Consider the following 12,722-nt stretch of genomic DNA (forward strand, 5'->3'; position numbering starts at 1 on the left):
TCGTCGTCATAAGACGCTAACAACGCGACAAATCATCACCTGTCTGTCACTGTCTGACCCCGCCCACTGACACGCCCACTGACACGCCCACCTGCTGGAGTCAAGACAAAGAGACGACGTTACTGAGTCACGACAAATTCACCGATGTCACGGAAATGAGTAATTCGTGCTCGGCCGTTAACGCGCGACGCGTTTCCACGACGACTGACCGGAAAAAGACTTGCGCGACGTCACGTTCACGTCTCGTGACACCAGAGTCCAGGCACCATTTACCAGTTAGCTCCGTTAGCTGCATTAGCTCCGTTAGCTGCATTAGCTCTGTTAGCTGCATTAGCTCCATTAGCTGCGTTAGCTCCTTTAGCACCGTTAGCGTTAGCCTACAGTTGAACTGGAGCGGTCCGTTTATTAAACGTAAAGAGAAGCGCTCACAAATAACGTTAGCGTACCCGTGTACCGCGTATGTGTGCGTCTGTTTTTAAAGGTTAGCGTTAACTTGAGAGACTCGTTTTAACAATCGGGAGTTTACGCAAACACCGTAGCGCCGGTAACGTGCCCAGCATTATTGTCAATGTTTAAAGTTGCTAACGCCGCAAAAATTTTACAAAAACGGTTGCTAACGTTCTAAAAACAGGTTGCTAATGTTACGAAAGTGTAAAAACAAAAAATTAGAAACGGTAAAAAAAATATTTTATTGTGAATTTTACGCTTCACACTTTCAGTCCGTGTTTTTTTTTTCCATTGTAACATGAAATATTAACGTGCTGATGTCATCAGCGTGTGTGTGTGTGTGTGTGTGTGTGTGTGTGTGTGTGTGTATGTGTGTGTGTGTGTGTGACAGCAACTTGGAGAGAAAAAGAAGTGAAACAAAGAGAAGCAAATGATGGCCAGAGGGAGAGCGAGTTCTAACGTGTGTGTGTGTGTGTCTGAGTGGTTCTCACACACACACACACACACACACACACACACACACACACACACACACACACACACACACACACACACACACACACACACACACACACACACCTCTCTTCCCACCCTTCTCTCTTTCTCCCTCCTGAGACTCTCATTCATTCATTCACAAACTTGTTTTTATTCTCCGGGTTCGTCGCTGACTCATGACCTTGGCTCCGCCCCCTTAACGCCCCCCCCCCCCCCCCCCCCCGACTCATCCGACAGAAATGTCACGTCACTTAAAAAAAACAAAAAAAAAACACCTGATTCTTCAAAAAAAAAAAGTGTGCGGGCCTAAGACTGAGCCTTGGGGGACACCATAGTTTGTTATTTTGAATATTTGGATTCTTTTTTTTTTTGCTGTGTATTTCGTCACCAGAGGAAAAAATATATCTTCACGTTCACGTCATTATTTCAGGAAACAGGAAACTGACGTTTGTAAACCACTGACTCTGCTGCCTCGTGTGGTCACTTTGTGTCACTACAGTACATCCAAATGCTAGATTTTAAAAGCCGAATTGACAAAATAAGACATTGTAAGTTAGTGATGGAGGCAGCAGTGGATCAACAACTCCTGTGAACTCCTGTGTCTCTGTGATGTTAAAATCACTGGTTTTACTCTATGGACTTTGGTGTGTGAGAGTGAGTGACTTTGGTGTGGCAGTCAGTACCTCATACAAACATACTTTAAAAACAACGTTGTTGTGTTTTATTGTGACAGGATTTTTCACATTTGAACTCAAACTGCACCTTTATTTTGACAGGGAAATTACCTCCGTATCCGTGGCAACAACAACAACAACAACAGCAGAGAGTTCTTCCTGTTGTCTTTATTTTGTTTTGTTTGTTTCTGATGAATCGGTCGATTTATTTATCATGTAGGTTTTAATGTTGACTCAGCTCACACACACACACACACACACACACACACACACACACACACACACACACACACACACACACACACACACACACACACACACACACACACACACACACACTGTGCATGGACCAGAGTCTGACTCTCAATAGCTTTTGTTGAATCTCTTTAGTCTCTTTTTATTCCTGTTTCCTGTCGACAAGGAGGGGCCCTGTGTGTGTGTGTGTGTGTGTGTGTGTGTTTGCGTGTGTGTGTGTGTGCGTGTGCGCCTCACCTCATTTCCATGCATGTTAGCCACATATTTGAACTCTGGGATGCCGATGGTGTGATGCTGAGGACTGAGGCCGAGCGCTAACACCCACAGCTGCTGACCTGAGAGGAACACACACACACACACACACACACACACACACACACACACACACACACACACACACACACACACACACACACACACACACACACAGGGTCAAACACAGTGTGTATGTTTGTTTATTAACTCAGAAAGGACCTGTGTGCAGACAAGTGACAAGGTCATGTGACCTTGACGAGGACCTTGACACACACATGCACACACACACATGCACACGCACACACACCTGATTGATAAAGGGTCAAGTGTCAGTCGCTATAGCAACAATGACACTGCACCAGTGTGTGTGTGTGTGTGTGTGTGTGTGTGTGATGTTAATGTAATCTGGGACAACTTAATCTGGCTAATCTCTCTCTCACACACACACACACACACACACGCACACAGCTAATCCGAGCTAATCTCGGACACCACTAGTCCTCATGGAGACCAAAACCTGGTCCTAATGAGGCAGAAACTCAAGTCTGAGGAACATAGAGTGTGTTTTAGTGAGGAAGTAGAGTGTGTTTTAGTGAGGAAGTAGAGTATGTTTTAGTGAGGAAGTAGAGTGTGTTTTAGTGAGGAAGTAGAGTGTGTTTTAGTGAGGAAGTAGAGTATGTTTTAGTGAGGAAGTAGAGTGTGTTTTAGTGAGGAAGTAGAGTGTGTTTTAGTGAGGAAGTAGAGTGTGTTTTAGTGAGGAAGTAGAGTATGTTTTAGTGAGGAAGTAGAGTGTGTTTTAGTGAGGAAGTAGAGTGTGTTTTAGTGAGGAAGTAGAGTATGTTTTAGTGAGGAAGTAGAGTGTGTTTTAGTGAGGAAGTAGAGTGTGTTTTAGTGAGGAAGTAGAGTGTGTTTTAGTGAGGAAGTAGAGTGTGTTTTAGTGAGGAAGTAGAGTGTGTTTTAGTGAGGAAGTAGAGTGTGTTTTAGAGGGTTTTAGTGAGGAAGTAGAGTGTGTTTTAGTGAGGAAGTAGAGTGTAGTAGAGTGTGTTTTAGTGAGGAAGTAGAGTGTGTTTTAGTGAGGAAGTAGAGTGTAGTAGAGTGTGTTTTAGTGAGGAAGTAGAGTGTAGTAGAGTGTGTTTTAGTGAGGAAGTAGAGTGTAGTAGAGCGTGTTTTAGTGAGGAAGTAGAGTGTGTTTTAGTGAGGAAGTAGAGTGTGTTTTAGTGAGGAAGTAGAGTATGTTTTAGTGAGGAAGTAGAGTGTGTTTTAGTGAGGAAGTAGAGTGTGTTTTAGTGAGGAAGTAGAGTGTGTTTTAGTGAGGAAGTAGAGTGTGTTTTAGTGAGGAAGTAGAGTGTGTTTTAGTGAGGAAGTAGAGTGTGTTTTAGAGGGTTTTAGTGAGGAAGTAGAGTGTGTTTTAGTGAGGAAGTAGAGTGTAGTAGAGTGTGTTTTAGTGAGGAAGTAGAGTGTAGTAGAGCGTGTTTTAGTGAGGAAGTAGAGTGTGTTTTAGTGAGGAAGTAGAGTGTGTTTTAGTGAGGAAGTAGAGTGTAGTAGAGCGTGTTTTAGTGAGGAAGTAGAGTGTGTTTTAGTGAGGAAGTAGAGTGTGTTTTAGTGTGTTTTAGTGAGGAAGTAGAGTGTGTTTTAGTGAGGAAGTAGAGTGTGTTTTAGTGTGTTTTAGTGAGGAAGTAGAGTGTGTTTTAGTGAGGAAGTAGAGTGTGTTTTAGTGAGGAAGTAGAGTGTGTTTTAGTGAGGAAGTAGAGTGTGTTTTAGTGTGTTTTAGTGAGGAAGTAGAGTGTGTTTTAGTGTGTTTTAGTGAGGAAGTAGAGTGTGTTTTAGTGAGGAAGTAGAGTGTGTTTTAGTGAGGAAGTAGAGTGTGTTTTAGTGTGTTTTAGTGAGGAAGTAGAGTGTGTTTTAGTGAGGAAGTAGAGTGTGTTTTAGTGTGTTTTAGTGAGGAAGTAGAGTGTGTTTTAGTGTGGAAGTAGAGTGTGTTTTAGTGAGGAAGTAGAGTGTGTTTTAGTGAGGAAGTAGAGTGTGTTTTAGTGAGGAAGTAGAGTGTGTTTTAGTGAGGAAGTAGAGTGTGTTTTAGAGGGTTTTAGTGAGGAAGTAGAGTGTGTTTTAGTGAGGAAGTAGAGTGTAGTAGAGCGTGTTTTAGTGAGGAAGTAGAGTGTGTTTTAGTGAGGAAGTAGAGTGTAGTAGAGCGTGTTTTAGTGAGGAAGTAGAGTGTAGTAGAGCGTGTTTTAGTGAGGAAGTAGAGTGTGTTTTAGTGAGGAAGTAGAGTGTGTTTTAGTGTGTTTTAGTGAGGAAGTAGAGTGTGTTTTAGTGAGGAAGTAGAGTGTGTTTTAGTGTGTTTTAGTGAGGAAGTAGAGTGTGTTTTAGTGAGGAAGTAGAGTGTGTTTTAGTGAGGAAGTAGAGTGTGTTTTAGTGTGTTTTAGTGAGGAAGTAGAGTGTGTTTTAGTGAGGAAGTAGAGTGTGTTTTAGTGTGTTTTAGTGAGGAAGTAGAGTGTGTTTTAGTGAGGAAGTAGAGTGTGTTTTAGTGAGGAAGTAGAGTGTGTTTTAGTGAGTAAGTAGAGTGTGTTTCTCAGACTGTGGGTGGGGACCCACCGGTGGATCAGCGGTTGTTTTACCTCTGACCGAGCGTCCGATGCTGTACACGTGTGCGATGTCGGGGTTGTCGGCGGCGATGTCGTGGAGGAACTTCTCCATCTCGTCGTTTCCGTGGTAACGGAACTCCAGCGCTGTGGTGAAGAGGGGGAGGAGCAAGAGGAGGAGCGATGACATCACTGCGGCGTGAGCTGTAAGAGAGAGAATTTATTTACCTTTTTTACTACTAATGTTTTGTTTACTTGATCAAATAACGACTGACTAAAGTCTTATTTCTTAATATACGTACACACATACATATATGTCTGTATATGTAAATATATACATATATACACGTATATATATACACACAAACACATATATACATATATGTCTGTATATGTAAATATATACATATATACACGTATATATACACACAAACACATATATACATATATGTTTGTGTATATACGTGTATATATACACACAAACACATATATGTTTGTATATATGTAAATATATACATATACACATATATACTTGTATGTGTAAATATATATACATATACACGTATATAAATACACACACACACATGTATATACACACAAAAACATATGTATGTTTGTATATATATATATGTATAATTGTAAATATATTCACATATACACGTGTACGTATATAGACACACAGATACATATACGTATTTATGTAAATATATATACATATACACGTATATATATACACACACACATATATATGTATATATATATATAGCTTATATTACGTATAATAAAAATAACAATACAGCCTAAACCACAAATAATAATAATAGAAAAATAAACAATAAAATATGACAAAGTTTGTATAAAATATGTTGTATTTACTGTAATAATAATAATAATATTAAATATTGTTGAAAATAAAATAAAGTTATCTATAGAATATATATATATATAAGTATACAATGGTGTCTGAACTCACTTAAATAACTCTAATAAAAACACTTAAATATGAAAACTTCACTGATATACGTATATATATCCGTATATTTGTACATATATATGTGTACATGTATGTATAAATGACAGAGTCACCATCACACTCAAGTGTCTTAAAGCTGAAGAATGTCGCCGAATCGATCGATCGATCGATCGATCGATCAATAAGGAGAAGGTTCGATCGGAGCTCGTACCTGTCCGCTGTGTCCTCGTGGCTGCGGAACCGAAAAACACCGAGAGACACCGAGAGACACCGAGAGACACCGAGGAGAAACACCGGCAAACACCGGCGGAGACACGAGACTCAGCTGAAGAAGAAGACGCTTCTCATTCATCAGCGGCTCTACCGGAGGGGCGGGGCTTACAGGAGTGTGTGTGTGTGTGCGCGTGAGTGTGTGCGCGTGGTGCTTCATGAATGTTTGTTCTGTTCCTTTCAAGTTTCACTTTAATCATTAATCAAACTTATCTTTTTGTATTTGTTTATAAAAAAAAAAACACTGAAAACAAAACATGTTTTCAAAAACACGTTGTTTACTTTAAGACGCAAATAAAACATTCGTGTGCGCGTGGAAACTAAACAAGACTCTGATCAAAGGAAGCGTCAGTGTTTCCTGTTTGTTGTGATGGTGATTTGGCGCCACCTGCTGGCTGCTGCTGAAATTATGAGATAAAAAAGTCGAGATTATGAAATAAAAAGTCAAAATTATGAGATAAAATTTTCACTATGAAACTATGAAATAAATTCGAGATTATGGGATAAAAAGTCAAAATTATGGGATAAAAGTCATGATTTTTAAATAAAAAGTCGTAATTAACACATTAAAAAGCCAAAATTAAGAGATTAAAAAAAACTGAAATTATAAAATAAATTTGAGATTATGAGATCGAAAATCAGTCGTAATTAAGAGATTAAAAAATCAAAATTATGGGATAAAAAAAAATCGAGATTATGAAATAGGGTCCAAATTGTGAGCTAAAAACTCAAAATTATGGGATATAAAAATCGTGATTATGAGATTAAACAGTTGAAATGATGGGATAAAAAGTCAAAATTATTATTATATACATTATTATTAAAGAAAACTAGAGCGTGGTTTTAAAAGTGGAATCAGATTTGTGAGGAATCGTCGTGTTAAAGTGTTTTTAATCTCGTGTCTCATCTGCTCAGCCAATCATGTCACAGTAATTCAGCCTCAGGGAAGGGGAGGGGGGGGAGGGGGAGGGGTTACACGGCTGATTGACAGCTCATTTAAACAGACATGGTCAGGGAGACGAGAGACGAGGCGCAGAAACAGGAAGTTAATGAAGCGTCGATGAAGACAGACAGGAAACAACATCATCTGAAATCGTTCACTCAGACAAACGTCAGAGACGAACGATTCAATTTAGCCTGAAAACAAAGAGTGAAAATCTCATTTAAACTTTAGAAAGAAACTCAACACAGAAGCTTTTTATAGAAATAACACGAGTACGAGAAGAAACTTTAATTAAGATTCGTCTTCGGTTCAGTCAGATATCAAATTGATTCATTTCAAACGGTCGGAAACTATGGAAGTCAATTATGGGATAAAAAGTTGATATTATGAGATAAAGTCGAAATTATGAGATAAAAAAATCGAAATTTTGGGATAAAAAGTCATAATTAAGAAACAAAAAGTCATAGTTAAGAGATAAAAATTCAAAATGATTAGATAAAAAGTCATAATTATGAGATAATAGTCGTAACGTAGAGATAAACAAAATCGAGATTATGAAATAAAAAGTCATAATTATGAGATAAAAGTTGATATGAGATAAAAAATCATAATTATGAGATAAAAAGTTGATATTATGAGATAAAAAGTCATAATTATGAGATAAAAAGTTGATATTATGAGATAAAAAGTCATAATTATGAGATAAAAAGTTGATATTATGAGATAAAAAGTCATAATTATGAGATAAAATGTTGATATTATGAGATAAAAAGTCATAATTATGAGATAAAATGTTGATATTATGAGATAAAAAGTCATAATTATGAGATAAAAAGTTGATATTATGAGATAAAAAGTCATAATTATGAGATAAAAAAGTCATAATTATGAGATAAAAAGTTGATATGAGATAAAAAATCATAATTATGAGATAAAATGTTGATATTATGAGATAAAAAGTCATAATTATGAGATAAAAAGTTGATATTATGAGATAAAAAGTCATAATTATGAGATAAAAAAGTTTGCATTTTGGGATAAAAAGTCATTTTTAAGAAACAAAGTCAAATATAAAGAAACAATGAGATATAAAGTCGAAATTATGAGATAAATTCATAATTATGGGATAAAAAAGTTGACATTTTGGGATAAAAAGTCATTATTAAGAAACAAAGTCATAATTATGAGATAAAAAGTCGAAATTATGAGAAAAAGTCTTAATTATGAGATTAAAAAAATAATAATTTTGGGATGAAAAGTCGATATGAGATAAAGTCATAATTAAGAGATAAAACGTCATACTCAGACTCTGCAAGTTGTCCAGTTTAATTGAGGCCATAGTTTAATTGAGGCCATAGTCCGACTAAGACTGCACGTCTTAGTCGGACTATGGCCTCAATTAAACTGTGACTGTAAACGTAAACTGAGAACAAACAATATCGTGTCATCGGCATAACAAATCAGGAATGTTTTACATAGAATATTAAAAAGAATGTGTCCTAAAACTGAGCGCCACACACACACACACACACACACACACACCCCCACACACACACACACAGACACACACACACACACACACACACACACACACACACACACACACACTGACAGTTAATCTGTCAGAGATAAGACGCAGCCGAGCAAATCTGAAAAGCAGAACATCACATTTCCATAATCTGCCTCATATCAGCCCTGACACACTCGTCTCGTCTCCCATCATGCACCTGGGCCTCCGACACCATGATTACCATGATCCACGCAGCATGTGCTAACTGTCAGGTGTTGAAATGAAGCAGCTGAGAAAGTTTGAGTTTAAAAATGTCTGAGAATATTCTGACAGATGAACTGACCTGCAGCGTCTGCTCAGTGACGGATGATTTCATCACAGACTCTGGTTTACGACACAGGAAAAGCTCTAACGTCTGTTAAAGTTGTGAAACTTTGCTCCACAGTGTCGACATTAGCACGTGAATAATATCACAACACGACGAGGGGGCGGAGCCTGTGCTGAAACTGTCTGAAGCTACGAGCTAACGAGCTTTAGCCATTTTAGACGAATAAACTCTGCTCCAGTAAATCCCAGTTGGAATTAATATAAGATAGAAACTAGCTAACTATGCTAGGTAGTTTTAGCAACCGTTGTACCACTATTTCACTGTTTGACTTAGTAAGTTAGCTTCTAGCGGAATAGCATGGCTACAGGTTTGGATTGGTAATACATGCTGTTCCAATAAACTACTGTTAGACTCAATATGACCTAGCCACTAGCTAACTAGCATGGCTTTTTAATAAACTTTGCTCGAGTAAATCATAGTTTGAAATAATGTTAGCGAGCCAATTGCTCACTAGCATGGCTGTAGTTTTAATAACTGTTGTTCCAGTAAATAACTGCTAATGTTAGCTAGCTACTAGTTAACTAGCATGCCTGCCATTTTAGATGAAAAAACACTGCTCCAGTAAATCACAGTTTGAATTAACATAAACTAGAAACTAGCTAATTAGGCTAGTTAGTTTTAGCAACCGTTGTACCACTATTTCACTGTTTGACTTAGTAAGTTAGCTTCTAGCGGAATAGCATGGCTACAGGTTTAGATTGGTAATACATGCTGTTCCAATAACCATTGTTCCAGTAAATCACTGTTAATGTTAGCTAGCTACTAGCTAACTAGCATGGCTTTTTAATAAACTTTGCTCGAGTAAATCATAGTTTGAAATAATAATAATAATAATGGCTGTAGTTTTAATAACTGTTGTTCCAGTAAATCACTGCTAATGTTAGCTAGCTAATAGTTAACTAGCATGGCTGCCATTTTAGATGAAAAAACACTGCTCCAGTAAATCACAGTTTGAATTAATACAAGCTGGAAATTAGCTAACTAGGCTAGGTAGTTTTAGCAACCATTGTACCACTATTTCACTGTTCACTGAACCACTGTTTCTGTCAAACTAGCATGGCTACAGGTTTAGATTGAATTGTAAGCTAGCCACTGGCTAGATAGCATTGCTTTTCATAAAATTATTTGCTCTGGTAAATCACAGTTTCTAAGAATAATATTGTTAGCGAGCCACTAGCTAACTGGCATAGCTGCAGTTTTAACAAACGTTGTTCCAGTAAATCACTGTTAATGTTAGCTAGCTACTAGCTAACTAGCATGGTTTTTAAGAAACTCTGCTCCAGTAAATCGCAGTTTGAAATAATGTTAGCTAGTTACCATCTAACTAGCATTGCTGCCATTTTAGCTATTAGAATTTTAACTAAATAGATAATCTGATAATCTGATCATCTGATCATGTGATCATGAATCATAAATGAGGCGGAGCTTCAGTGTAGAAGGATAATCTCATGTAATATGTAACAATATCAGTTTAAATTATTTATTTATTTAACTCTTCCTCACAGACGTTGTTGTTGTTGTTGTTGTATTTACTAAAAATGGATTATTGAATTGTTTTATGTTTGATTTTCTGGGGTGCAGTGAACATTGTGGCCTCCAGAGGGCAGTCACGTCACTTCAGACTTTTTCTACACCTACACCGTGTTCACTGCTCTCATTCATCCACTCATCCATATTTGCTTTTTTTTTTTTAATAATTAATTAATCTGACAATCTGGATTAATCCATACTTTATTGATAAATAAAAATGGTAATTATTAGTAATGCTGAGTCAGCGTTTCCCAGCTTCTGTTGTTTTTTTAAGCTTTGTCTTTTTTCTTCAGCCGATTTCAATAATTCATACACTGTAAAAAAAATAAAATTAAAAATATTTAAAAACTGAGGCAAATTTGTGTTTTTACGGAAGCCTGAATGGACAAATCTGTCAAAAATGAAAAAAAAAAGAAGTATTTATTAATTATTTTTTTTAGCCAAATATCCTTAAATTGAGTAATTTTCAAACTGCGATGTTCTGTAAAAAAAGAAAACTTTTCAATACAAAAAACTGGCCAAATTTGAAGTAATAAACACAAATATTTTCTTCAAATTTGAGGCTTATTTTACGGCCTTGGAAATGTATTTTTTTGCAGTGTAGTCACTGGTAAAACTCCAATAATCATCATCGCTAAAGTTACAGCAAAGTCCGTTGATTTTTGTTTGTTTATTACACTGCAAAAAATAAAGAAATACGACAAATATCCTTATTTTAAGAAAAATAATCAACCAAATAAGCGATATTCTGTAAAATTCTTAGACTAAACTAGAAACTAGAAATTCTGTCATGTGGGAAATAATTATGTAAAATTAGTCTTTCTTTACTTTATTTTATATATGTTAGAATTTTTTAAATTTGCACCAATTTGTGACGTGCAAAATTAGCTTTTTAGACTAGATAATAAGTTTAGTAGTTAGTGGTAAAACTTCGTAAAAACCCTGTTTTTTAACGATCACGTCACGTTTCTTTCATCATGTTTGTGTTTTTGTTGGCGACGACTTGGCGTTTTTCAAACGTTTTGTTGTTGAAAAACGAGACGGAAACAAGTGAAACAAGTGACGCTAAATTGAAATGTTCACGGCACAAAATGGGTTGTTTCCTCGAGAGGAGACGAGTGTGTGTGTGTGTGTGTGTGTGTGTGTGTGTGTGTGTGTGTGTGTGATATTACTACAGCAGTCAGCTGTGATGGATGATTAAGGCTTTATCTGCAGCCTGAGGCGACGATTAATCTGACATCACCACTCACTGAGAGTGTGTATGAAATAATTACTCTAGTCGCACAACTGTGTGTGTGTGTATGTGTGTGTGATCAGCAGCAGCAACAAAAGGCCTAAAAAAACGACAACTTTCTGAGATAATCAGGAAAAGAATGAGCAGATTTTCCAGAATAAAAGTCTACGTTTAGATAATCGATTAAAATTTTAGTCCAATTTTTTTCCTTTTCTTTTAAATTTAATTAAACTTTCATCAAATAATCATAAAACTAAAGTTTTCATTTAAACGTAATTGTTTGTATCACTTTTATTTTCTGCCACGGTTTCAGATGACGAGACTTTGGACTCGTTAACTTGATTTAAGGACTCGTTAGCTTGATTTAAGGACTCGTTAGCTTGATTTAAGGACTTGTTAGCTTGGTCTAAGGACTCGTTAGCTTGGTTTAAGGACCCGTTAGCGTGATTTAAGGACTCGTTAGCTTGGTTTAAGGACTCGTTAGCTTGATTTAAGGACTCGTTAGCTTGGTTTAAGGACTCGTTAGCTTGATTTAAGGACTTGTTAGCTTGGTTTAAGGACTCGTTGTAGAGGTTTGCTAGCTTGATTGGTTTCAGGGAATGATCTTGGTCTCAGGACTCCTCAGCTGATTAGGACTTAGTTTAGTTTCAATAGCTACAGTGTTAGCTTGGTTTGAGATCTTGTAATCTTGGATTCAGGACTTGTTCGACAGATTTAGAGCTTTGTGAGCTTGACTAGTTTGAGGAATTGAGCTTGGAACCAGTTAGCCTCGTTACAGGACTTCTTAGCTTGGTTTTAGGATTTATTTAAGTTTTAGTAGTTACAGTGTTAGCTTGGTTTGGGGTCTTGTTAGCTCGATTGGTTTTAGGGATCGATCTTGGAACCGGTTAGCTTGGTCTAAGGACTTGTTAGCTTAGATTTAGGGCTTGATGTTTTTAGCTTGACTGGTTTTAGGACTTGTTTGAAGACTTGGTCTTGGGACCAGTTAGCTTGTCTTTAGACTGGTTTTAAGATTTGTTACCTTAGCGTAAGGGCTTCACTAGACAGAACCAGTTAGCCTGGTTTCGGGACTTAGTTAAGTTAAGTTTTAGCTACAGTGTTAGCTTGGTTTGGGGTCTTGTTAGCTCGATTGGTTTGAGGGGTTCAGCTTGGAACCAGTTAGCTTGGTC

At 37.1% G+C, this 12,722-nt stretch overlaps 1 protein-coding gene across 1 annotated transcript in view; it reads right to left on the reverse strand.

The window, feature by feature from the left end:
* Positions 1-4,895, reverse strand: part of cpm (carboxypeptidase M) — a gene marked incomplete at both ends in the record, with an annotated part of 13,926 nt that extends 9,031 nt beyond the window's left edge. The window contains 2 exons of the mRNA XM_083902824.1: positions 2,109-2,206; positions 4,742-4,895. Of these exons, the coding sequence (XP_083758950.1) occupies positions 2,109-2,206; positions 4,742-4,895 (252 nt within the window). The remainder of the gene's footprint in view (positions 1-2,108; positions 2,207-4,741) is intronic.
* Between the last annotated feature and the right edge of the window lie 7,827 nt (positions 4,896-12,722).

Source organism: Microchirus variegatus (genome assembly GCF_963457635.1).
Source record: "Microchirus variegatus genome assembly, chromosome: 16".
Lineage (NCBI taxonomy): Eukaryota > Metazoa > Chordata > Actinopteri > Pleuronectiformes > Soleidae > Microchirus > Microchirus variegatus.